General features: G+C 44.5%; 8 protein-coding genes across 8 annotated transcripts; 3 read left to right on the forward strand and 5 right to left on the reverse strand.

The window, feature by feature from the left end:
- Positions 1 to 60: 60 nt before the first annotated feature.
- Positions 61 to 5,287, forward strand: BDR25DRAFT_393297 (uncharacterized protein; the record flags this gene model as incomplete). The annotated part of the gene is made up of 18 exons (XM_033698249.1): positions 61 to 177; positions 214 to 235; positions 293 to 358; positions 409 to 585; positions 662 to 794; positions 833 to 866; positions 911 to 988; positions 1,042 to 1,215; positions 1,248 to 1,292; positions 1,371 to 1,429; positions 1,457 to 1,471; positions 1,532 to 1,540; positions 1,608 to 1,657; positions 1,726 to 1,824; positions 1,860 to 2,038; positions 2,070 to 2,221; positions 2,248 to 3,232; positions 3,365 to 5,287. The coding sequence occupies 18 exons, from the start codon at positions 61 to 63 to the stop codon at positions 5,285 to 5,287; spliced, it is 4,317 nt and encodes a 1,438-aa protein (XP_033548613.1).
- Positions 5,288 to 5,314: 27 nt separating this feature from the next.
- BDR25DRAFT_354261 (uncharacterized protein) lies at positions 5,315 to 6,612 on the reverse strand (the record flags this gene model as incomplete). The annotated part of the gene is made up of 10 exons (XM_033695281.1): positions 5,315 to 5,348; positions 5,387 to 5,461; positions 5,520 to 5,543; positions 5,592 to 5,609; positions 5,692 to 5,717; positions 5,787 to 5,824; positions 5,875 to 6,000; positions 6,078 to 6,357; positions 6,392 to 6,429; positions 6,462 to 6,612. 10 exons carry the CDS (start codon positions 6,610 to 6,612, stop codon positions 5,315 to 5,317), a joined length of 810 nt encoding a protein of 269 aa, XP_033548614.1.
- A 213-nt stretch (positions 6,613 to 6,825) lies between these two features.
- Positions 6,826 to 9,574, forward strand: BDR25DRAFT_260319 (S-adenosyl-L-methionine-dependent methyltransferase). Its single transcript, XM_033686641.1, has 5 exons — positions 6,826 to 7,074; positions 7,124 to 8,871; positions 8,938 to 9,044; positions 9,093 to 9,331; positions 9,380 to 9,574. Exons 1-5 carry the CDS (start codon positions 6,858 to 6,860, stop codon positions 9,517 to 9,519), a joined length of 2,451 nt encoding a protein of 816 aa, XP_033548615.1. The 5' UTR covers positions 6,826 to 6,857; the 3' UTR covers positions 9,520 to 9,574.
- A 1,897-nt stretch (positions 9,575 to 11,471) lies between these two features.
- BDR25DRAFT_354264 (uncharacterized protein) lies at positions 11,472 to 12,744 on the reverse strand (the record flags this gene model as incomplete). Its single annotated transcript, XM_033695282.1, has 9 exons — positions 11,472 to 11,517; positions 11,574 to 11,787; positions 11,874 to 11,926; positions 11,982 to 12,070; positions 12,125 to 12,157; positions 12,196 to 12,241; positions 12,308 to 12,367; positions 12,429 to 12,497; positions 12,593 to 12,744. The coding sequence occupies 9 exons, from the start codon at positions 12,742 to 12,744 to the stop codon at positions 11,472 to 11,474; spliced, it is 762 nt and encodes a 253-aa protein (XP_033548616.1).
- Positions 12,745 to 12,886: 142 nt separating this feature from the next.
- BDR25DRAFT_367631 (glycoside hydrolase family 61 protein-like protein) lies at positions 12,887 to 13,710 on the forward strand (the record flags this gene model as incomplete). The annotated part of the gene is made up of 3 exons (XM_033697012.1): positions 12,887 to 12,938; positions 12,988 to 13,359; positions 13,430 to 13,710. 3 exons carry the CDS (start codon positions 12,887 to 12,889, stop codon positions 13,708 to 13,710), a joined length of 705 nt encoding a protein of 234 aa, XP_033548617.1.
- A 2,268-nt stretch (positions 13,711 to 15,978) lies between these two features.
- On the reverse strand, positions 15,979 to 16,137 carry BDR25DRAFT_196547 (uncharacterized protein; the record flags this gene model as incomplete). Its single annotated transcript, XM_033684346.1, has 1 exon — positions 15,979 to 16,137. A coding segment is annotated over one exon (159 nt), but the record flags the coding sequence as incomplete, so codon positions are not given.
- Positions 16,138 to 16,548, reverse strand: BDR25DRAFT_200817 (NWD1 protein; the record flags this gene model as incomplete). The annotated part of the gene is made up of 1 exon (XM_033684382.1): positions 16,138 to 16,548. A coding segment is annotated over one exon (411 nt), but the record flags the coding sequence as incomplete, so codon positions are not given.
- Positions 16,549 to 23,630: 7,082 nt separating this feature from the next.
- Positions 23,631 to 24,919, reverse strand: BDR25DRAFT_285382 (uncharacterized protein; the record flags this gene model as incomplete). Its single annotated transcript, XM_033688180.1, has 4 exons — positions 24,735 to 24,919; positions 24,404 to 24,604; positions 23,892 to 24,314; positions 23,631 to 23,834 (listed from the first exon to the last, which is right to left on the reverse strand). The coding sequence occupies exons 1-4, from the start codon at positions 24,786 to 24,788 to the stop codon at positions 23,631 to 23,633; spliced, it is 882 nt and encodes a 293-aa protein (XP_033548620.1). The 5' UTR covers positions 24,789 to 24,919.
- Positions 24,920 to 24,957: the final 38 nt, after the last annotated feature.

A 24,957-nucleotide genomic window follows, 5' to 3' on the forward strand; every position in this document is an offset into this window, starting at 1 on the left:
ACCATGCGTCCGGACTACTGCATAGCCCATTGTTGGAGCTAAACTAGCTAGAGGGAGGCTATGACCGCTGTTGTGCTTTCAGAGCTGTTTCCAGTGCCTAACTTTGTCCTTCATCTGAATCTAAGGAGGTTGATCGTTTGGGGTGAAGGAGACCCGGGTATCTCAATGCTGAGGGGTGTATTGATCTAACCAGTCGAGTCGACTTCATCATAGCGTGTTGCAGCCAACCGGGGCAGTGGAAACTAGTCGAATTAATGCTATAGGAATTAGTTGTCTACTATACCATCCCGAGAGGGTACTAAATTAATTAAAGGGGGTGGGAAATCGCTATGTGGATTTCTCGATCTGGGGGTAGGATGTGGCAACAACAAACAGGTGCTAATTTTTTTCGGGGACTGGAGATGCAAGTAGAAATTGCCGGGCGGGGTAAAGATGAGCCGAGGAATGGGTTGAAAGAATTCCAGGTTTGTTGTGGAGTACGTTTACGCATGGTGTGGTTCGTCGCTCAGTTGGTAAGGTCATCTCCTTTTGCAAGTTTCTTTAGCCACATTCAACGGCTTGCGACACGCTATCACAGCTCAACTTGTGATAAATGAATCCACCGAAAACTGGCTGAATTTTTAAATATGTTTGTGAACTAATTATGCGTGACGCGGTGAAGGTAATGACGTAGTCCGAAAGCGTCGGAATGATGAGCAGCGATATGAAAGCGGCAGAGATGTCGATAATTCCGAGGAGAGTTCCAGAGACTCGGGTGAACACTACCAAAGCCAAAAGCATAGTATAGAAGTTGGGTCAAGGGAGAACTTCTAGAAAGAAATCGAAGAGCTAGATCTGGTAGAAGACAGTCTTTCTTGGTGTTGATTGTGCAGCTTTTGGCAAACATGACCACAATACTCTTCATTCATAGCAAGCTGGACAAATTAGCGCTTCAAATTCAGTGCGTACAGGAAGACTCCCAATTTCTATCGACTTGGACAGGTTGAACGTCTGTCAGTCCGCATAAGAAACTTAGTGCTGTTAATATGGTTTGCTTGAAAGTATTCACTATTCTCCGATAAACTTCCAGCTATCCACATCCTTCTCTCAAGGGATTTTGGAAGGACAAATAGTACGGGGACCCGAGCAGGTATCACCACCAAAAATCCTTACAATGCGTCTGGGCCCGAGCCGATAGTAGTTTCAACCACTATTCGAAGCACAATTAGATTCTGCGTCCAATGCCTATTCTCAAATACTTCCTTTAGGTGATTGGTGGTTATTTATCATGTGGAAAGGGTGGCACCCCCTTTGTCTTTATAAAGTCCGGTAATTTTGCCTCTGCGATGGATTTACTAGCAGACTAGAAAATCAGCTAATCCGTTGCGCAGGAGACGAATGGTAGCTATTCACGTCCATACATTGGCAGCTACGAAGGCGCCATTTCCATGTTGGGATGAGTCGACGCATGGGAAAGAAAGCTGAGATTTTCGTATGGTAATAAATTTACTACAGCGTCGCACCACCACTACATATGGTTTCCCTGATCTAGAAACACTCCGTGAGTAATAAAATCTAGAAAAAGCCCGAAGACTGGATAAATCTTATCATGGTGAATCGCGCATTAGTGCTACCCTCGGCATACGAGCTCTGGAAGCTCGAATAATCGACCCGCTCGGTATTTTATGCGTGTAACATAATGGAGCCTATTGTTGATAAAGAAATAGTGTGCTGGAGGATAAGAAGGGCGAGATCAGTTCGCAGTTCCTTGGAGAGTTCGTCAGAATATCTCTTCCTCAATATCAAATGAACATACTAGCCCTTGTAACCTAGTCATAACCCGGAGTTATCCTACTTAACGATGGGGGACAAGTGACAAGTAACTGATAAGGGAACTCTAGCTAACAGCTCTTTCTCCATATCTACGGGCTCTTCATCTCGGTATGTCTTGCCTGGTATTGGAGAAACCCAGCAACTCGAACATTCGCCAACGCACATCTGCGCTCTCCATCTTGAAGGGTGGGATATTGACCCTATTGGTTCATACGCAGAAGCTGCTGTGGCTAAGTGGCTCTGTGGCGATGGCTGAGTGGCTGGTGCTTCACCGGTTTTGCCTGACACTGGAGCGATCGCACATTTGTGCTCTCGCCCATCTGGGGCCCAGCCTGATTAATCATAATATGTGGTTATCCGCGGCTGGTAATAAAATTCTCTCTTACACCTGGGAGCAATCGTTTGGCTCGTCGTGAATGTACTGGCTACATAAAGATCAGACACAATGGCAAACCAACAGACCGATCACCATTACCCGAGCACTAGTGGCCGTCGAGTATCGTTCGCTCTGTCTTCCTACCACGTGCCACCACCGTATCCGCCTCAACAGCGTTCAGCGTCTTCAGTCTCCATAAACTCAGGCGCAAAGAGCGTCTTTTCAATCGAGTCGAGCGACTCTGGCTACCAATCCAGCTATTGTCCCTTCCAAAATGATCCCGTTATTGACTCCACGCGTCAGTCGTCCGCACATGAATGCCAGGCACCGCCCAAGTTTGTCTCCTCGAACAACTCCGGCTATCGTTCAGGGAGTAATAGCATACCCATACCCATATCCATGCGAGAACTTAGTACGAGGGAAGAAGATGCTGCGTGGAACTTCATAGAACATGCGAGACGCTGCGCTTTTTGTAGAGATCCATATGAAGTCTACTGGTATCATGAGCAACTCTGTACGACCGGTAGTGAACTGGCACAGGAAGTCGCCAAAGTCATATTCATAAGAGATGAGGAGGTGTGGAGTAAGGTCGACTACCGTCAAGTCAGTCTTGGGATTCAGTTTGAACCTCTACGATGGTTGCTGAAATCCATCGAGCAAAGCTGTTGGCGTAGGGGGGTGTCATTTGTCTCGCTAGATACCGTCCCTCGCTCCTCTGCAGTAGTCCAAAACCCTGATATCTATAACCACATTGGCCGGCCTTTAACTCGCCGACGGCAGCCATCCTCTAGAGGCAAATCCAGTATATATACCGAAAATGGCTATGAAGGGGGAAACGATGAGCCGGCCACCAAGTCTGACCGAAAAGTTCGCAAGATGGACCAAGCGCATCGGCACCACGTCGAAGAAAAGTACGCAACCGAACCCGTTGAAAAGTGGCCATCTTCTCAACAATGCCCGCCTGCACCAAAATCCCCTGGCGAAGGGAAGAGTTCGGCTGCTATTTCCAAGGAGGTACGTCAGTCGCGGTACACGTACTTGTATGTCTCAAGTTTTCGCGCCGCAAAGCTCTTTTTAGAGGCCTTCAGCAGATAAAGACAACTAAGGCATGCTAGGGTGTTAACCCCCCCTTCCTTTATATGAGGCACTTGCTAATGTGTACCTTTACGTTCGTAGGGCCCTCGTTTCAAGGAATCTAGGTGGCACAGAAATGTGCCCCTCCGTCCACAAGCAAGGGAAGATTCAAGGCCAGTGGACATTGATAGTTCACCGATCCAAGCTAAGCGACGGCCATGTGTGAAGCATCGTGAACCACAATTCATCAATGAAGAACATGACGACAATTCTAATGACTCTCCCATTGAACGCATGGGGAAGAGATGGGTACGAATAAAGCCCTCCTTTAACCAGTCCCAAGCAAGTCCCCCCCCGCAAGAACGGACTGAAGGGACAGAAAAGAAACCTGAGAATTCCCCGAGACTATCAAAAGACCTAGATAGTAGAGGTTATATGGTAAATCGTACAGGCGCCGAGCAAAATGAAGACTGCCAGACCGAGGATTTAAGCGACAAAGATCGAATGGGAATGCCAAGCGAACGCACTGAGAGACTCCTCAGTACAGCATTAGTTCAAATTAAGGAGCTCCTTGTCTGCGAGCTTGTGGATTATGCATTCGAAGCTACGGATGGTCTGGGGGGCTCTAATCCGTCTGAGAAACGACAGAGAGAGTCTTCGTCATCCTCATCTTCCCAAGCATCGGATCACCCACCACAAAGGAAGCGAGCACGCGGAGGTGGGAGAGATCCTGGAGATGGCGGAGATGACTCAGGCGATGATGGTGATAATAATGATCGGCCACCGAAGAAAAACGGAAAAAAATCGCCATTTGGGGTTCCCCACCGGCGCTTAAAGTGCCCTTTTTTTCAGAGACAGCCCGAGAAGTTCGCTCGAGCAGCGTGCAGAGGCGCAGGTTTTGCGGATATGGCAAAGCTTAAAGACCACATTAAAAGGGTGCACACGCAACCTCTTCGTTGTTTACGATGCTGGAAAGAAATGGAGTCTGAAGATGCATACACAGCGCATCAGCAGGCAGACACGTACTGCAACAAGCGGCCAGAACCCCCTGATGACCGTATTCGACCACAGATGCTGAACAAACTCGACTTCAAGAAGGCACCATATGCACATGCAAAAACTACGGAAGAGAAATGGAAAATTCTTTACAGGCTCTTATTCCCGAATGATGGAGAGGTCCCTTCTCCCTATGATCAGCATGCTTTCACTCCGAGGCTCGAACGGGTTCTATTCGAAGTTCTTGAAGAAGAATTGACTAGGGAACTTGCGCCAGCACTGGAGCCGATCCTGAATCGAATTAAACAACGAATACCGTCGATCATCCAAAACTGCAAGCTAAGACTCCTAAACACGGCTTCGGAGAGCGATACCACCTACTCCCCTAGCAGTCTTGCCACTTTCACTACGATAGACTCAGAGCAAAGGGGCCCGTGCACTCAATCTAAGCAGACAAGTGGAACTATATCTCCTTTTTCAGGAAGCTATGCAGCTAATGCAGGCAATGGTCCTCTTAGAGAGAAAGGCAGGGGAACACAACACGGCCATTCCTCGCCCTCCAGATCTAGCACAGACGGCTTTCAAGATTCTCATCATGAGTCGTCACCAGAGAGCATTTTCGACTCTCAAGTCACGCCCCCGGATCTTGTCAGTGGTCCTAGTGACTTCAATGCCCTGAACGCTACCTGCCCTGGATACCCTCAAATCCGTAATGATTACCAATATTATTTCCCTACTTGCCTTCCAAACGAACAGATTGGAAATCTCACTCCAAGTACCACACAAGAAGTCACAATAAATCAATCTTCAACCTCCAAAGGAAAGCAACCCCAATGGAACTCCTTTCCAATTTTGGGCTCGAGCAACGCCTCAGGTGACACCAACGTCTTTCATGAGGAGCCTAAGCGAACGGCTTCGAGAGACTGCGATACGCCCAGTAAATTCAACAATCCCCAGCCAGTGTCAGATTGCGACTATGTTCCTAATGGCTTCGATTTCGACCTTGAGCAATTCTTTAACAACTTTTAAAACGCAGGTGTACATAAATGTATTATATTAATGCCTCTTACATCGCTTAGGTCGGTATTTCCTGACATGTGACACCAGATACTTCTCCAGATCGCGGACTTCATAATAACCATTGCCTCATTGCTGTGATATAACTGCTTGACACCGCCAATACATGCGAAAGTGATCTCACTTCTTAATGCATCTGTGTCATGCTAATTAATCCGGCTGAATCCATGATTTCGAGCTTCACTGAAGCCCTCTACGGCCATTATTCCTGGCCGTCAGTACACCTAACATTGTTCGAAATCAGCAGGTGGAGCACCTGCATATTTTCAGGTGCCTTCAGATCGTGCTTGAGGCTTTAAGCTAAGCTAATCGATATAAAAACAATCCTTAACTAGATAACGTAGTAGAGAAAGGACCGTCGGTCTACTGTACCGTTATAGTTCTCGCGTGCTAGAATGCTGAGGTAAAGCTAACATGTAAGCTCCTTTAAGTTTAGAAGGGCAGATTTGACAAGGGCTACACAAACTGCTCTATTCAGCAAGCCCAACGCTCACACCACGCCCGCAGGACCCGAGTATCTACAGGTGCGCCCGTCGAACCAGAACACTGGACGGAGTCGTAACGGAGCTCTGGCATTTCATCTAGATCGACGAGTTCGGGACGAGCAGCGAAAGACGTGCGATGGCGAAGATATCGATAGCAATGAAAGGAGAACGAGACAACCGCTAGTTAGCATAGAAACCCTGTTCTGGTTCCGATATTGCGTGCATATGGTATATTAGTTGAAATTTGAAAGGGCTACCCCGAAGTCCAATCCTTCGAACTAGTGACAGGAAAACGTGATGGGATAATTTCGCGTTGTGACTATCCCTTAGTAAGTGAACATCGCCGAGTGTCCAGATCCTAGCGAGAAGCATGACCGACCTCATGGACTGATAAATAATCCAGAAAGTCCTTTGGGCCTGGCTTCTCATAGAGAAGTTCCCCAATGGGTAAAGTACAAAGACTCCAAGAATATTGGGAATTGAGGCCGTTACGGGAATGGGTCCGACATATTGATTTGTCTCGTCACTTCTGCCATGCTTCGAGTCCCTTGCATAGCATCGCATAAGCGACCTCGGGAAGTACGGTGGTTGCAGCCGTCAACGCGATCGCTAGGGATAGATGCAGCGGGATAGAAAGACACGTTCCGGGGGAACGGGCAATTTGAATTCAGCATCGTTTCCCAGCGGAGTTTGTGGTGCGTTTTGGTCTTCTTGGTTGTCGGATTCGGCGAGGATTCCGAGGAGGCGGCGTGCTTGTTCAGGAAAGCGTGAATCGCGGGCACTAACATCCATTTGTGCGTTGCGAGTTGTCGCAAATCTACTGATGGGCCATGAACCTCGGACGACTTTATTGGCAATCAGGAGATGTTCTTTGAGTTGGGTGCCAGGTACAGAAAGTTCCGCTGGACCTATCCTTGTTCCGTTTAACCGGGGCCGGGACACGAATCTTCAGGCCTTGCAAAAAAGATCTTTATGACTTCGAGACTCCGGGCTCAAGGCCAGCTTCTTAACTCATCTGGGCATTTGGACTTTTCACCATGGAGGCAATTCTTGAAGACTTAATCGCGTCGTTGAGGACTGTCTCAAAACAACTCCAAACTGATGCCAAACCCCTCCTCCAAGAATCCCTCCATGATACAGACAAGCTACCTGATTTCCGAACCTCTGCGCTTGCATCGGAAGCAGTTGATCTATTATCGGAACTACGCCTACTTCTAGAACCCGGTCACGCAGTGCTCGCAGACCATTTCTTAGGTAAGCATTGAGTTTCCCTTTCTATTATCACGTGATACTCACCATCCAGGCTACACCAACACCAAATGCTTGGTAGCTGCCGTTGATCTCAACATCCCAGACGCCCTGCGTTCTGGACCGAAGACTCTCTTTGCTCTCGCAGAAGTTAGTAATTCGCGACATGACCGCCTCGGTCAAGTGCTCCGGACTCTGACCAATAATGGCATTTTTACCTATGATATATCAACCAAGACCTATTCCAATAACCATGTCTCAACACTGCTCCAATCGGACCATTGGTCTCAATGGCGAAATTTGGTCGAACTGTATGGAAATGAATTCTACGACATGGCGCGTGGGATTCCTGAATCCATTGGAGCCGGCGTAGTACGAACACCTGCGCAGATCAACTACGATACTGATGAGAGCATGTTCGACTACTTCACCGAAAAAGGCTGGATTGAAAAATTCCAGAAGACACTGAGCGCTGGAGCAACAGCCCAAGTCCCTGGAATCCTCGAGGACTATCCCTGGCACGTAGTTGCAGATGCGTCGATCCTAGATGTCGGAGGTGGGACCGGAGGCTTCATCGCATCTCTATTGGGAAAGTTCAAGAATATGAAGGGTGCAATTCTGGACCTTCCGGAAGTGATCCAGCAAGCCAAGAGCAATTTCCACAGCACCGATGGCCAGTATGCTAAAGTCCAAGATCAAATCCCGGAGGAAAACCTCATCGCTGGAGATTTCTTTGTCGAGGTTCCTAGCTCCGAGGTGTACGTTATGAAGTGGTGTCTGCATGACTGGGATGACGAAAAGGCAACTATAGTCTTGAAGAATATCAGACGAGCGATTAAAAAGGGAAACCGAAGCCGCCTAGTGATTTTGGAATCTGTGTTGAAGAGTGGTGATGTAGGGCGACTCTCCCGGTACGCTGATTTGAACATGATGGTAGCAGTTGGCAGCAAAGAAAGAGACGAAGAGGAGTGGAGGGCATTAGCAGCGGCGAGTGGGTGGCAGATAAGAATGATTTACGATCTTCGAAATGCGTGGCCATCCGCCATTGAATTCTTTCCAGTTTGGGAGGATCCGACAGTCGTGGCGAAAGAATCAATTCCGGAACATTCAGTGTCATTGGCTAACGGAGACCAAGCCGTGGAACGGCCCCTTTTGTTGAATGGAGTTGATGCCGTTAAACCAACAGCAGCCGATGTCAAGGAGAAAGAGACAAGTGCAGAATTGATTCCCACGGAAAGCCATGTTAACGAGACCGCTCAAGAGGAGCCTGCACCACTGCGTTCGGAAGTGCAACTTCAAGGAGAGCCATCCCAGCCACAGACACCGGCCCAAGAACCAGCATCAAAAGGATTAGCATCGGCAGAGCCAGCCCCTCTCGTCAACGGTATTAGTACCTCGCCGAGTCAGACCACAGCGCAGATGCGATTCCTCGAACCTTGGGACCCATCACGCGGCAACCCATACATTCGGACCAACCCTTGTCAGGGCTACGACCACATGAACTTCAAATGGCAGGAGCATTCGGTGCCTATCACCAATGCTAGGCCGAAAATGAACGACTTCAATCTTGACATTCATGGCTTCACTTACGCTAAAGACGAAATCTCTCCTGATTTGATCGACGCTCTTCGCCAAAACCAGCGCGATACCGTGAAACAGCTTTATTATCCGCAAGTTACAGAGCTCGCCATGAAGCTGACGGGGGGCAAGCGGGTAATTGTCTTTGATCATACCCATCGAAAGCGAGGGCCGGAACCCGAAAATATGCAAAATGGCAACATAGCAGAGCAGCCGGCTACAATGGTACGTCTTTCCCTTAATTCCAACTTATATAACTGCAACACGTTCCGGAAACTTATCAGACTATAGGTACACTGTGATCAATTCGAGGAAGCTGCTATAAGACGTTTACGAGAGAATCTTCATCCGTGGGAAGACGTGGATACCGTCCTCAGGGGCCGGGTGCAAATGATCAAGTGAGACTGCCTTCTATCGCTCGTTGCACAACTCCTAATCTCTACTAGTATCTGGCGTCCCCTGGCCGCTCCAGTTCAAGACTGGCCTCTTGCAACTATGGATTACCAAAGCGTAGAACCAGACGCTATTCAACCTTGTGATCTTCTTAGAGAAACCTTTGAGAAGCGAGGGCAAACTGCAACCTTCAAGCATTCAGAGGACCAAAAGTGGTATTACCTGGACAAACAAACTACGGACGAAGTTACTGCTATCAAGATTTGGGATAATCTAGATGGCGTGAGTAGAAGTATGATTGCTATCCACTTTCGGATTTAATAGAGCTAACGGATGCTAGTTTGTGCACATGCTCCATTCAAGAATCCTGCAGCACCAAAGGATATAGTACTCAGTGAGAGCATCGAAGTGAGATGTTTGGTGTTGGATGAGCCAGAGAGCAAGTGGTTCTCAGACTGCCCTTGCTGCAAATCTCCGTGAACGATGAAGGGGATGGAGATATGAGTAATTTTTTTAATGTGGGATTTGTATATACCTTCTTGTGCACAACCTAACCCAAAGCTGTTTGGTAGTTTGAATGTTTCCTGAGGATGGGTATTAAGAATGCTGCGGTCTCAAACTTACTATTATATTTACCAGCATACTTCTAGTTACAGAACCACTATCATAGTGAAATACCCCGAATGCTGAACCAGGAGAAGGTCTATGCAACCACAGTCGTACAGGGAAGCCATTATAACAGCTTACCAGCCACGGATCATATCCCAAACAGAGCCCGCGGTGGTGACCGAAGTTTTTCATCAAGTCAATAGGCGCCGAATCGAGCTACTATGCACAGTACTACAGTTCGCATATATCCCGTCATTCCCATTATTGAGATAGGATTTGACATTTAGTCTAGTGGCTTACTGAGCTCCCAAATTATACGGACTCAGGTCATGTTCTGTCAGCTTTTTACAAGATGTCCTCTCTGCACAGCTGTCGGTTTCTAGGCCTATGGGGATTTTGCGCTCTCTTAAGTTCTGTTTAGTCAGAAGTAAGCTACCTTTGGATACTGATTGTAGGGGGCTGCTTTGCAAGACTGCGTTATTAGGTGGCTATTTATCTTTAGGACTACCTAGTCGCTTCCATTTTCTGGTGTCATATAGGTCTTGGCATTTGATAGAGGGCGAAGTGCACCCTTCGTTAGCAGAAATAAGGTGGGAATATTGAAGGGGCTCTAGAAAGGGAGCAGGGGAAGATGGCGTGTTAGGAGCTTATTCTTGGTCGCTATAATGCACCCCCTCGGACAAGAGAGGAGTTTTAGTCTTGTGTATGGCCTAAGAAGTTTTCTCATAATGTAATGGTAAGTTTCAAACCCACTCTCTATAATCCAATCTAGCCGAAATCCTTACTCGTGCTCCAAACCGCACGCACACGCGAACGCTCCACTCCAATGTGTTCCAGGCCGAGCCGGAGTAGCGGTAGAAATGGCGTTAAGGCTTTGATTTCAGAGGTTTCGAATTGATTGTTTGAATGAATTCGATACTTCTTGTAGAATCGGAGCCAGCCTTCTAAGATATCCCTTCGGTGGCGAACGCCTTGATGGAATTAGTAGCTCCCCTAACTCTTTCGTCGAGAGCAATCATGTGATTTCCGTGATGCTGTGACATAAAGACTGGCGAGACACTACTACAAGCGTCATATCTGAGCTTACACGGATACGAAACCTATCCAAGACCACTCCACTATAGCTCCGATATCACATCTCTGTCTTCGGGTTACTTGACGTGAGTTTCTGATTAATTCAACATATTGTATCCTCTGGGTAAAGTTTTGGGACAATTCTTTTTTGCATCTCGCATCAATCAGTCCACTACTGTAGAATATCAATATTTGAAAAGTTGCTGACAACCGGCTCCGCAACAGCGCCTTGATAGTTGGGCATGACCGCCTCGGCATTTAATCTGCCTCATTTTGAAATTCAGTTCTCTTGATAGACTGTCATTATCAAGTAGTCGTGCGGGGATCACTCCAAAGGAGCGGTGAAAATCCGGGAAGCGAATTAGGCTCCAACTTTCTTCACGGTACTAAGTTACCCATCGCTTTGCTTGATGTGTCCCCGATATTTCCTGTCGCCAGCCAAGGAGGCAGGTATCTCCAGGGGAATGATATGAGGAGTTACGGTAGAGGTCGGAGGGATTCATTGGGGAAACAGGGGTCTCGTTGTTGCGATATCCCGAAGTCGGTTTCGGGGTAACGGCTGCCTGGAACCGGCACTGTGTGCTTACGACGACGTCGATAACAGACTTCTCAACGATAATTCGACCCTAGGTAGTTTGTTGGAAAAGTAAAAAAGAAATTTTTGAGATGGCTTATAAGGAGCATGGTGAGGACGAGGGGTAGTTAAGCACGAACCAGACGTCTGTGCGCTTAAGTTGTTAATTAAATTGTTATGATTCATGAATCTTGATATGCACTGGGTCTCCCGTCACACCTCTCGACACATTAGCGTTGCCATCGCACAGTCTGCACCCATAGATTTCTTATTTTACGATCCAATGCCTTGAAGCAGAGGTCCGCTACGCAGAGGCCATGGACGAACGTGCCTGCCGTCCTTTTCCTGGGTGTGAAGAGGTGCATCATCATGAAAGTCCGTGCCAACTCTTGAGCAGATGCCCTCATCAACTCGGTGATTTCTGCTCTCCCACATACCTGTAAACCCAGCCTCTGCAACTAGTATGCCCTGCTCCTCCCATTGAACCTCGACTTTTATCTATCTGTCAATTTTTTATTCGTGAGCTTTTTTTTCGTGCCGTCGCTTGCGCTCCTCTCTACCAACCCTCACAAGGTACTCTCGAACGCGCCACGATGTCCATATTTGGGTGTGAAACATCCAAGAGCGTCGCTACGCCGGGTCCCTTGGAGTAATTATCTAGCAAATCAGTGGGCGGCAAGACAACCCAAGGTCATCATACTGGAAGCGAACGAGATGTGATGCCTTAGCCACCGACTTCGAAGCTGAACAAGGCTGAAATATCCAGAAGGAAATCTAGTCCAATTTCTCGAAACTAAGCCAAAGGGCAAGAAACATACGTCTAGGCACTGCAAACGAAGGTCCTGAAGTGCAGATGGCGTTCTAGACATGATCGGACGTGCTCAATCAGCATAGCTCACTAATGACGACACTCCTGCAATACTCTTACCCAAGACAATATGCCCTCTAGTTGGTCGGCGACACTCCGAGGTTTTGTGTTAGGTTAAAGCTTTGCCTTGCGAAACTACCTACGCAGCACCGTTTTCAGTAATTTCTACCCATAGTCTGCGATTTCCTACAAGCTTACTCATTCTGTTATCTATGGACCCCTCACCGAAGGATTCGCCTACCTTACTGCAAGACTTCATTTCACATGACTTCTACAAATATATGATCCCCCGGTGGCAAACGCTCCCGATAGGACTGCTTGTTCACCATCTTACTCTGTGAACGAGAGTACTGCCGTCATAGAAGTAGATGAATTTCCCATGATCCGAGCCAATAAGAGTTTCTAGATCTTAGTTAGTGTTTTGGAACGTTGGAATATTAATTTCTGTCGTATATACAACGTCGGCTAAATACCGTCGCAGCTCACACTTCCTCTTCAGAAACGCAGACAGAATTGGCACATGGTCGACCATCGCAAATGGCTGCGTCTTAATTCCAAGTTGCCGAGATCGTTTCGGCATTTCGAAATTCCTTACGCCATGCATATGTGGAGGCCTGGGGTACATTATCGCCTTCCCCCTCCGTATCTCTCTCGATTATCGCTGTCTGGCCTCGGTTTTCTTGGTTCCATCAAGAACTGTGCGTTCCCAATAGTACCCAAGGATGCAGTTCTTTACCTCTTTGCTGCTGATGGCAGCAACTGCTCAAGCGCACTGTTAGTCCCCCTATACCCTATCCTAAATCTCTAACTCAGCCAAGTTTAGATCGCTTTTCAAAGCTCGTCATTAATGGCCAACCCGAGGCTTCAGAGTGGATCACCGTCCGGCAGACTAAGAACTACCAGGGTAACCAGGGGGTTACAGACGTCAACAGCGCTGACATGCGTTGCTTCCAGAACCGCATTGGGTCGTCGACGGCTACTGTTGCTGCTGGTGACACCCTCGGTTTTGTTGCCATGGCGCAGATATCTCATTTTGGCCCCCTTCAGTTCTACATGGCCAAAGTTCCCGACTCGGCAGATATTAATACCTGGGAGCCCTCGGGGAGTGTTTGGTTTAAGGTAGCGAAGATAGATGCCGTCCCGTCTGCGAATGGAGGGGCGCTTACATCGGACGAGAAGACATGGCCAGCGTATAGTACGTCACCTCACTATTCCACGAGACCCTCTATCTTGTGAAAAACGCTGACTTCCCTCTCCTCATACAGAAAAGACCCAAGTCGACTTCCAAATTCCAAAGAATGTCCCAAGTGGCAAGTACCTCGTCCGCGTCGAAAGCATTGCCCTCCACCAAGCGTCGTCAGCTGGCGGAGCTCAGATCTACCTTTCCTGCGCCCAGGTCGAGGTTAAGGGTGGTGGAAATGGTCAGCCGGGTCCTTTAGTCGCGTTTCCGGGAGCGTACAAGTCAGGCGAGGCGGGACTCATTTGGAGCTACTATCCCGTGAAGACGAGTTATACGGCACCTGGTCCTCCAGTTTGGCAGGGGTAAGTGATATGAAATCGAATAGGAAAACAGAGTTTGTAATCCCATTTTCGCAAAGCGTGGAATCCGTAGGCATGCAGGTTTGCCTCCGTCCGTGTTGATATATACCTGGTACATTGATCGTGAATTACCTGTCCGGCTGCCGGGGCACCTAACTTGACCATATGGTGTACCACCTATACGAGATGCGTAGTGTTACAAGTCCACCAGATACAATCCAGGCTAAAACAACTATCTTTCACTTCGCCCTTTGACCGTCATCAACAGATTTCTCGCGAAAACCGCACAGTCACCCTGACTTTTCGCACAACGGATATACTTCGTATCGTCGAACTCCCACCTCGCGGGCAAGCAACACGAAAGCATCCTCTTACAGCTAGTTCACAGCATAACTAACGGCCATCATTACGTAGAACCCCTGAAGCGTCTTCTCTCCGCCGACAAACTCACGTCACATCTACTGTTTACTTTCTACCAACTTGTTTTTCCCTTCGAACAACTGCCTTCCACCTCTTCAGCTCCATAATCCATCCATTCCAATGTACGACAGAAACGTTATACTACTTTCTTTGTTCTTGAACTTGAGCATAGGGCCCTTCTCAAGCAGCAGCTTTAAAATTGCCTCGTTCCAGTTCTGTACAGCTTATAATGGCGGCAACTGACCATATTTTCCACCCTTAGATACTAGCTTAGCACCCTTCCCAGGTAGCAGCTTGACCACAGCTTCGAGCCCGCTCCCCGCAGTAATCCACAGCGTCATTTCACTCCAGCTGTCGCAAATGCTGCAGTCGTTAGAGTTTATGTCAACACCCTCATTAATCTGCGCCTCATGCCCGTTCTCTGCGGCTATCCACAGCGACGATCGTCTGTGAGAATCCTTACGTCACGATCATTCGAGTGTTAGCCTGAATATTAAATATCCCTAGCAGCAACATTCTATGTCCTCCCTCAGAAATTTGGCATTCGTCGGAGCGATGTCACAGGTAATACTGGGGTCCCACGTGATGATACATCATGTGCTGCTCTAGTCATTCATTAGGACTAGCGCATATTCGTACTATATTCACCATGCAGAAGGTCACCCAACCATGGTTGCGCCAAGGCTGACCATGGCTAGGCCAGATGTGGTTGGTGCTGCGGGATGCTCAAATCAGTTCGCGCACCCACACTGCTGCCACGATGGTTACCTCGCTGAAGAACTACGTGATATGATAGAAACACCTAATCTGCCATGAAAATTTTAAAATTACGTTTTACCCTTTGGGGAGGGATCCGATGGTTTGCCAAGGTCAGATCATGGTTAGGTGCAATGCCGACACCTCGGAGCTCTCTCTCGCTCCCGAGACTTTACATTATCGTTCAATTCGCCTAGTTTAGTTCTCGTCACCTAATGGAAATTTCGCTCCATTCTCTACCTGCTTTTGCGATCGACTGAAAAAAATGAACGCGCAAAACTACACGCAAGGCTACCGATTTGGGTTAGAAACGCCAACCTCAAAATGGACGTTCAGGGAGCCAGGACCATCATTGCCTTATATTGACGCAGAATTATTGAAGGAAAAAAATATAGAAGCTTGATTTTAATTTCAAGTAGACGCAAGGCTTGACCCAGCGTGCGAATCCGCCCGAGGGAAAAGTTCGTCAAACTATTGAGAGCGAAGAATCCGTTCTATGGACGACCATTCCAAACGCTAAGCGTCATGAGATCATGGAATCTTCTACTCTAGCCGTAGTGCCATCTGCGCGCAGGCCGAAGCGCCTTTAAGCTTAAATATTTGCCATGTTTAAGTCTCAGGGAAAGGAATGAACGTGCCGATAACGCAAGCACGGAGGGCGGCCGACCCGCTCCGACCATATCCTTTCCAGTCAAAACGATGGTATAGGATGGAGTGTTCTTTTCGCTGATCCCTGGCCCCCTCCATGAAATAGAGATAATAATAATAATATATGGAAGTAATCTGCCTCTATACGATCACTGTTAGTAAGTGTCAAGCTCAACTTTGCATATCCACACACTGCCAGTTCCGACACTGATCCCAATCGTCTTCCTTGACACCGCCGAGGATAACCGCGATAATCTGAGGGTAGTCACACAAGGTTCTCTGAATTATGTGTTACCCATACATTGTCTGAGCTTAAGCCTTAGCCTTGATATTGGGGAATATACCGTTGCGAAATAACTGATGGCATGACTAAACTTAATCGAGCAATAATACCAATGGCGCCGATGTCAGTGCGAAGGTAGAGGTCACTAACGTCAAATCAGAGGCAATGGAGTGCATTGCCAACCTCGAGCGTCTGGAGGCAGTCGCCGCTGCTCGTGTTGCAAATCTTGACCGTCCTGTCGAGTGACACCGACGCCAACCGACCCGAGTCGTAGGAGAAAGCCCCTGAGTTGGCTGAATCGTTGTGGCTCTCGAGTATCCGGAGGCAGTCGCTTGGTGCCGACGCCAGTCGGGCCGAGTCATGAAAGAAAGCCACTGACAAGGCCGAATCACTGTGGCCCTTGAGCGTCTGGAGGCCGTCGTCGCTGCTCACGTCCCAGACCTTGACCGTCCTGTCACCTGACAACGACGCTAGCTGAGCCGAGTCGTGGGAGAAGGCCGCCGGGTTGACCCAATCGCTGTGGATCTCAAGTGTCTGGAGGCAGGCACTCCATCCGTCACTCATAGCCGGCTTTATCGTAGCCCATGTTAGCTCCTCTTGCTTGAAAAACTGTCTGATTAGGCTATGTTCTGGGCTGAACAGAAGCGCAGACCTATATGCCCGTAACGGGCTACTCTCGATTGCCCTTTTGTGATGCATAATGAACCGACACTTGTCTTGGACAAGTTTGATTAATGTAGTTGCATCTGCACTTCTCTACACTCTGTTAGCGAGTGAGACACGTACCTACGTTGCTTGTATAAAACATGGCTGGACCAGCGCCCAGCGCTTCCAACCGTACGTACTACGGCTCAGAAAAGTGAATAGCTACGGTCACGTGAGCCGTACAAACGTAAGAGGACTGTCAATCATAACGTACAACTAAGAGAGGTCCCCTTACAGTCTGTAATATGTCTTAGAAAGTTAATTTTTCCTAGTAATATAGGACCTACTTAGACATCTATAGGCAAGCGTTAGAAGGGCGTTTAAGAGGGCATTTTTAAGTAACAATTAGTTAAAAACTCTGTTATATGCTACAAGCAAGAACGCGTTAGAGAGGGGGGGGGGGAGCTAGAGTATTAGATTTTATGCAAACAGTTAACTTTTTGCCTTTAATATTATCTTTAAGTTATAATATGCTATTCTCTCTTACTAGTAATTACTTATACAAAAGGCAGCAGAAAACCTTAGAGTTGTAGTAATATTATAACTCTTATTAAAAGGACTTTGCTATAGCTAAAAATAACAGCCCCTTGTTTACAGATTCTCTTGTATAGTAGATAAAAGTAAGATGTTTCTCCTACCCTACACTTTTTAAAATTGCCCTTAATTTCCTCTCTATCCTGTGTATGTCTTATAACTGCAAGAGAGCCTTCTCTAGTAGGAAAAGAACTTGCTACCTTAACAGAAACTGCCTTTCTAAAGAGATAATTAAGGCTTTTTAATTATAAAAAAACTAGCTTTACTAAAGAGTAATTTACTCTAAGCTTTTAGCTCTCTTAGATTATATTTATTCTAGCGTTATATTATAACTTCTGCTAAGTTATTAAGCTGTATAAAGATTCTTAATTATTATAGTTAAGACTTGTAAGTAGTCCTTATGTTAATTGTATAGTAGAAATGTACTAAGAAAGTTAGACGTAACGTCCTAGATTTGGTCGGGTTAAATCGTATTACGTACGGTTGGAAGCGCTGCCAGCGCCTCTAGTTTTGCCATGGACGCTGCAACCTTTGAGATGCTCTTGCAAAGGCTTGGAGCCTCTAGCCAGTGAATATACCGCTCCTTTAGAAAGTTGTAGACGACTTTGTTATCCGGGAAGCTTTTTTTTTTTTTTTTTTTTTTTTTTTTGGAGAACTGAGGCACAGTGGTGATCGACCCAGCGAACGCACAAGTATCAGATTCTCGCTAGCCGGTCATGAACCGGTACTTGAACCTTATCGATCGGAATTCCTGGAGCAACTAAACCCTACATGTCGCGTTTCAGCATATCAAACATTAGCTGGAGCGACCGAGAGAATAAGTCGTGGTGCATCTTGCCCTGAGATGGGAAGACCGTGGATGCCATCTCGTCGTTTAGGTAGTCTTTGGCCTATTGGTGTATAAGGTAGACCTGATCATCTCTAACGGTGAGGAAAGAACCACACATGGCTACGAGCTTTCTTACGTTCCCCGCTAGAACTGATATCTGGCCTGATATTCCGTACAAGCTGCCTATCTCAGCTAGGTAGAGTGGACGGTATGCGATGACTGCAGTGGAAAGCAGAAGCCTCTTTGTCAGCTGCTGGATTCGATCCATCATGCGACTGTACAGCTGATATAGGCTTATTAACGCTTCTTCCACCCATAGAGGGTCCTAGCTCTCTGACCTCTCGAGCTCCTGGATCATGAGGGCAACCCAGAGAAAAGTGCCGTTCCCCTTCCGTCGCAGTATGTCTCGCACTTGGTCTCTCAAACTGTCCTCTTCAAGCGAGTCAAGCAGGGACGGCTTTTAGTCGATGCATACACCCACGCCACGGGACACCTGCTCCGGTGCTCCGGGCTCTGCTTCAGGTTCAGGTTCAGTCTCATTTTACCATCAACGGATCCGAGCTTCAGCTCGATGTGGACTTCATTTTGACTCAATAAGAGCCACTTTATGCGAGCTGATGATGTTGAAGTATGGATGATCAAGTCTAAGAGCTTTCGTAAGGGCGTCGACAACCAGGTAGCTAGTATGAGGTCTAGATCCAGTACCATGTTTATAAAGATGTCTGACAGGGCGATTCAAGAATTGGTGTCTTCGAAAACGGACCCACCAACTTGATTCTACTTTTTTCTGCAGATGTGAGACCAAAGACGGCTGCTGTTGGTAAGCAGGTAGATCAGGCCACGCAACATGGCAGAGGCACTGCTAAGGCGCGAGTTTATGGGTACGTCGTGTAGACAAGCTGGCCTTCCCGGAAGCGAAACTATGGGAGGTAAGATTCAACTTGCAAAAGATAGGAAACCTGTTGGCTACTTTAGGCTCACTAATTGTCAGGTTCTTCTCAAGGAGAAGGAGCTGAGAGAAGGTACGTATTTTTCGGGCAAGAAAGCTGACTTACGGCAAATACTTGCAGTATAACTGGCACAGGGCAGTGAAACAATCGTAAGAAATCTCTCAATCGCCTTGCCGTCTGCTGGTGGGCATAAGGAGAGGTCTGAATTAATTGAGGACGAAATTCTCACCTCTGCAACGAAAATTGCAGCCTTGGAGGAAGCATTTGGGTCCGGAAAAGAAGAGCCCGACGAAGATGGCAGCAGTGGTTCTCTTAAGGCTTTGGCCGGATATTTGGCACCGTCTACTTCTTCCAGTCAAAGGACTTGCGAAAATAGGAAGTATACACCAGAGAAAGGGCAAGAATAGCTAGGAAACTTCGGCATTATTAGCTCTTCAATATTGTAGTGGGCATTTTGAAGGTGCTTGGTTTCAACGGCAGGTCCGATACTGATTTCGAACAACTTAAAAGGTCAATGTCTATACAGAGAGGATATAAATATAAAGGAAGAAGTCAAACCCACCACATAATATCAGTCTATCGAACTTTATATAGCTCATAATGTGGGAGAACATCTGGGTGGAGTGAAGGAAAGATTTCCACAATACAATCGTTGATCCAGACAAATGACCCTGTTCCCAATACAGACACATTTCCCAGACTGGAACCTGACGTCACCAGTTTCGAGAAGCTTGGGAAGGCGCTGCTTTGTCATAGCATTGTAAGCAAGGATCCGTCCACTCTCTTTCTAAGCTTTGAGGATTCTGGGAGCTTTATATGGCTGGATTAAGCTTCGGCACCAGTTGTTAGATTTAGTTTTGACATTAATGCAGAGTGTAGGACTTTGTACATGATGTTAATGGATTTAGTAGTGGAAGATATTGAGAGGGTTACAGGTACGCACATGACTAGCCTAGTCTTGAAGTTGTATGATTAGGAGGTAGGTAAAGTCAACAATCTTAGCTAGCCTTCCTTGAAACTCTTTAAACGCTCGTCTGTACACGTGAGGAGCAATAGGCAACTAGAGTCTTATCTTCGCAGCTATGTAAAATAGTTAGCATTTTAATTCAACTTAAAATGGTGCAATGTGTCGGAAAATCCTCTTAGCGCTGTATCAACGCCCTCAAGTCCCTCAATCAGATGCCTATCCTCAACTCCCTCCAGAAGGGGCATGCCAGGTAAGTTGGAAAGTAAATGCTCTCACATATTCGGGTAAATAAAAGCTGATTCAGTAGGGTAAAATCGCAGTCGTTCGAGGAATAAAGCTACAGTAAACTAGCTATAGAGAACCAGGTCCACATGGGGGCGTTCGGACTTGCACGCGGATCCGCCACGGATCCTACTGTCTAGCGTGAGTATTTTAGACACCATTTCCGTTAACCTTTGCGACTCTGCAACCAAAGCGCTTTCCGAGAAACTATGTAGTTTGTGCTTTGCTTTTACAAATTTCCCTATCGAGGGAATATACGCAAGGGCAGGGATAGTATGAACAGCGTGCCCAATAGGCCGTTCTACTGACAGTACTGAGTACGGTGTACAGTTGATTTAGACCGTACAAACGTACAGCAATCTTCTGTCAGTGCGTACAATAGCTGTTGCCCTAAGTACTGTCTGTAGTACAGTGTACAGTTAGCATTTTAGGATAGCTTGTAAGGCTTAATTTAGTGTTTTAAAGAGCCCTTACTAGAGAAGCTGCTATAGAGGGCTAATTAGTAGAAAATCTTATGTGCAACACTAATTTAGCTGCTTAGAGAAGACTTTATCTACTTATTTAAATAGTATAGCTTATTAAAATTAAAATAATGCTTATTACTAACTACTTTTTATTATAGAATTACTTATTTACGCGCCTTACAGCCTTACAGGCCTTATTAAGTTAATCTAGTGTTGCTGTTATACACCTTATAAAGTCTTAAAAGCTTAAAAAATTAAAAGTAATTTATAACACTTTTACTAGCTTATCTTATAAGGCTACACTACTTACTAGTAATAAGTAATTAAAGAAGTATCTAAAAAAGTGTAATTATAATACTAGCACTAAGTTTAAGATTAACTAGAGTAATATATAGCTATTAGATTTAAAAGAGGCTTTACTAGCTACATAATTAAGTTACTAAGTAAAAAATAAAAAAATAATAAAAAGTAACTATAAGGTCTTAAAAGTATAGCTTTATAAAGTAGATTTAATGCTATGTAAGAAGTAAAGTAAAGTTATACACCTCTAGCTTTACTATTAGTGCTATAAGTAACATTATAAAAGTGCTGTAAAAGTAGTTAATAGTTATAACTATATAGTAAAGTATTTATAAAAAAAAGTATAAAGTTAATATTAATAAAAAGCTTTTACTTAATAGCCTTTAAGCTTTTTAGCACTTATAGAAGGCAGCTAAAGTAGAAGTAGTAAGCTTATTACATAGGCTATCTTATACACCTTAGTAGGAAGGCCCTCTGCGCAGTGCCCTAGTAGATTAGGTTATAGTGCAGGATTAATTATTTAAAAACACTATTTTTATAAAAACTTAAAGCTTTATTAGCTAGAATTATATAAATCTTCTTACTACTTTTTTATAATTATACACTACGCTTTTTACTAATATTTAGAATGCATTTATGTAGTAGAAGTAGAAAATTTTAATAGTACTAAATTTAGCATTATTAAAAATTATATTAAGTATAGATGTATAAAGTAGTAGAAATTACTTTTTATTTTTTATAGTAGTAGCTTATTTTATTAGTAAGTATATATAAGCTACTATTACTACTTTTCTATAACACTAACTCTGCTAGATGCTTTACATAAATAATAAGATCTTCTTATTAAATTTAAAAACTTTTATAGTAACTATATTAAGAGTATGTAAGCCTTTAAAGTAGCTACTACTATTATTAAATATAATATTACATTAAAATTTAGTTACTTTATTAAAAATAATATATTAAATAATAATAATAAGCTTATCTAGAGCCTTAATAATTACCTAAATCTACTATATAAGCTTAATAAGTAGCACTAAATCTGCTACACTAGCTACACTATCTAAGTAGTTGTAAAGGCTATTATATATAGTAAAAGTGTTACTAAATTTAAGTAAAAGCTTACTAAAGCTACTCCCTATAATTAATTTAAGCTATATAGAAAGCATAGTGTTATTAAGCGTCTTTATAACCTTATAAATAGTGTTCTAGCCTTACATAAGCGCATAAAGCTTTTTAACACTATATAAAAAGACCTAGCTAAAAAGGACTTTATTTAAAAGTTTAGTACACTTAATCTTATATGTATTAGTAAAGTACACTAGCACTTAGTATATCTTATGCTTCTATGCTGCTTTAAGCTTAAAAAAGTAATTAGCTACTTTTAAAAGTAATAAAAAAGCTTTTTTAATGCTAAAAATAAGGCTTACTATGTTAGATTTAACACCTTATTAGATTTTATAACTAAAAATAATTAAAATAAAATTAAGCACTTTATAAGCTTTTTAAAGAAGTTTTATTAAATAATAAAAAAACTTAAGAGTAACAGCTTATTTAGCTTACTTTAGTAAATAATTATAAAGCTATAGTGCTTTTAAATCTACTTTAATTAAATAAGTAACATTTTTACTAATAAGCCTAGCTTTTTTTACTTTAAAAGTGCTATTTAGTTTAGCTATTAAAAGCTTATAACTTACTAAAGTAAGCTAATCCTTAAGCCTCTAGCCTTATATTATATAGTAGTAACTATACTTTATTTTTAGCTATAATTACTATAGTTTTAAACCTACTAGCGCTATTATAAGGCCTAGATTAATAAAGTAACTTAGTTAATAAAAATAATCTTTACATAGTATATAAATGCTAAAGATAAAAATAAAAATAAAAATAAAATTAAAGCTAAAGCTTTATCTTTAAAGTGTTATAAACTACTTAGTAGTAACTATTATAACATTAATTATAAAAACTACTTTACTGTTAACCTTTTTTTTATAATAAATAAGCGCTTATATAAGTGTAAGAGGCTATTAAATAAGCTATAATTTTACTATAACACTATACACTTTAATTTTTATAAAAATTACTTATTACTACATAAAGATTCTTTATAGTAGTAGCTTACTAGAAGTAAATTAAGCTATTTTATTTTTTATAAAATTACTTTTAATTTTCTTACTATCCTAGCTATAAGCTATAAGTGTAAGAGGTGTTTTAGTGCTACTAGCTGTACTATAACTAACAATTATAACAACCTATTAGGTGCAATAATTAAGGCTATACAGCTACAGAAGCACTAAATTAAACACTAAATAGTAAGAAGTAAGCTCCTAGCTCTAGCTGCTTACATTACTAAAGAAAATAGCCTTATAGAGAGCTATTAGGCCTTTAACTCTACCTCTTCTATAGTATAGCGTATTAATAGTTACAACGTACATTAATTATATAGTACTACCTGCACAGCTTATTTTAAACAGTGCGGTTACTGTCTGTACAGCTGCCTCTCCTCCTCACGACCGTACGTACGTACAGGCAATCTCGTCCGTACAGGCCTCAAAATCTCCTAATCGTACAGTAGTACGGACTGTTGGGCACGCTGAGTATGAACGCTGCTAAGATCGCAGGGAAAAGGCTGGGACTGCGAAGCGTCTTTGATTTTGCCGTCGTATGATCTGACATTACTTAAAATTACTTCAAGGTAGACGAATGTTCTTCCCTGCATAACTCAACGAAGTCCAACAAACAACATACAAATATGTTCGTATAGTTTACCTAACTCATGCTAACCAAATTTAAGACGTTTGAATACTCGCATGATCAACCGGCGCCTCCAGTATCATACGCGAAGCTATGAAATCAGGATCCGGGCAATCTTCCTCTTCATCCTCTTCATCGCTCGTTGCAAACTCTAAATCAACGTAATGAAAAATCCAAAATGAGCAGAAGAGAAACGCCGCACTCGATATAGCAGAAATTGTCAGATACATAACGGCTATCTACATCGATGAGGTCAGCTGGCAAGCCTTATAAATTTGAATAATTAACGAACATACATTACACCCAGAGTTCCACTCATCTCTTCGTATCAATGGCGTGCAGACAAGTATTGTCAGACCCGCAAGAAATGCAGTGACAGAGTACGACATGAGCATCATGGGGCACTGCCAGATAAATACCATCTTCTTCCTCGGCTGTACACTCTTCTTTGATTGAGACTCTACTTGGAAGATCTGCTTACTGGCTTTCGAAAGCAGCAGTGGAGAGTACCTCTGGATCGCAGCGTCGGCTTGATCCGGTTTGGTGACTCTGGGCAAAGGCCCGAGAGCATAAAGTATTGCGATTTGCTGAGCTGCGAGGAGAATCCCGAGAATGGAAAGAACGAGGCTACCGTGCCATAATGCATGGGCAAGCCAGTATGCATCGACGACGGTATTCCAGGAGAATGCGCCGATGACCGCAGCAGCTACGATGGCGCACTTTGCAGGAAGAATTTAACATCAGTTTAGGTTCGTGGTATAGAAGGGCGAGAGGGGGTGTGGTCGAAGTATTTGTACTTCAAACTTACTGCAATGGATATAAACTGCAGCTCTGTAAGCTTTCGCGCTCTCCAGCGTGATATTTCCTTTAACACTTTTCGAGAGTTTAATGGTTGGCAGGCGAGAGTAGAGATTTTCTTCAAAGGTTCAATAGTGTTATGCCGATAAAAGCGGTAGTATGGCAGAGTGCCGACCCATATAGCCATATCAGTGGCTACGAGTAGTATGCGCTATATGAATGTGGTAAAATTGTGAGCCAATGTACAACATGAAAAAGGACAAGAGCCTTTTTGAGGGAGCCCCATTTGGCGGACGATAAGAATCTTCAGGGAAGCTAGAGTAAAGAGAAAGGTGGATTACGCTGAAAATATCCCATATTACCTTGGATATTCTTACGATAAGGCTCCACGCCATGACAAGGCTGAAGAATGCACGCGTCGTAGGACTGTCAGCGAGTGCTATCCTGAAAGACGCCGTTTCTGGGGAGAGGCACTAGTAGCTGAAGTCACCACCTAATTTCCATAGTCAGAAATGGCAGGGCTAATGTAGAAGGCTAAGATAGAAGTGTGATGTGAGCAACGAT

This window comes from Lindgomyces ingoldianus (assembly GCF_010093535.1).
Source record: "Lindgomyces ingoldianus strain ATCC 200398 unplaced genomic scaffold BDR25scaffold_13, whole genome shotgun sequence".
Taxonomy (NCBI): domain Eukaryota; kingdom Fungi; phylum Ascomycota; class Dothideomycetes; order Pleosporales; family Lindgomycetaceae; genus Lindgomyces; species Lindgomyces ingoldianus.

Coding starts and splice junctions, on each gene's coding strand:
- BDR25DRAFT_260319 (XM_033686641.1), top strand. CDS start 6,858: ATGGAGGCAATTCTTGAAGACTTAATCGCGTCGTTGAGGACTGTCTCA. Junction 7,075..7,123: donor GCTCGCAGACCATTTCTTAG/GTAAGCATTGAG, acceptor CTCACCATCCAG/GCTACACCAACACCAAATGC. Junction 9,045..9,092: donor GGCCGGGTGCAAATGATCAA/GTGAGACTGCCT, acceptor AATCTCTACTAG/TATCTGGCGTCCCCTGGCCG.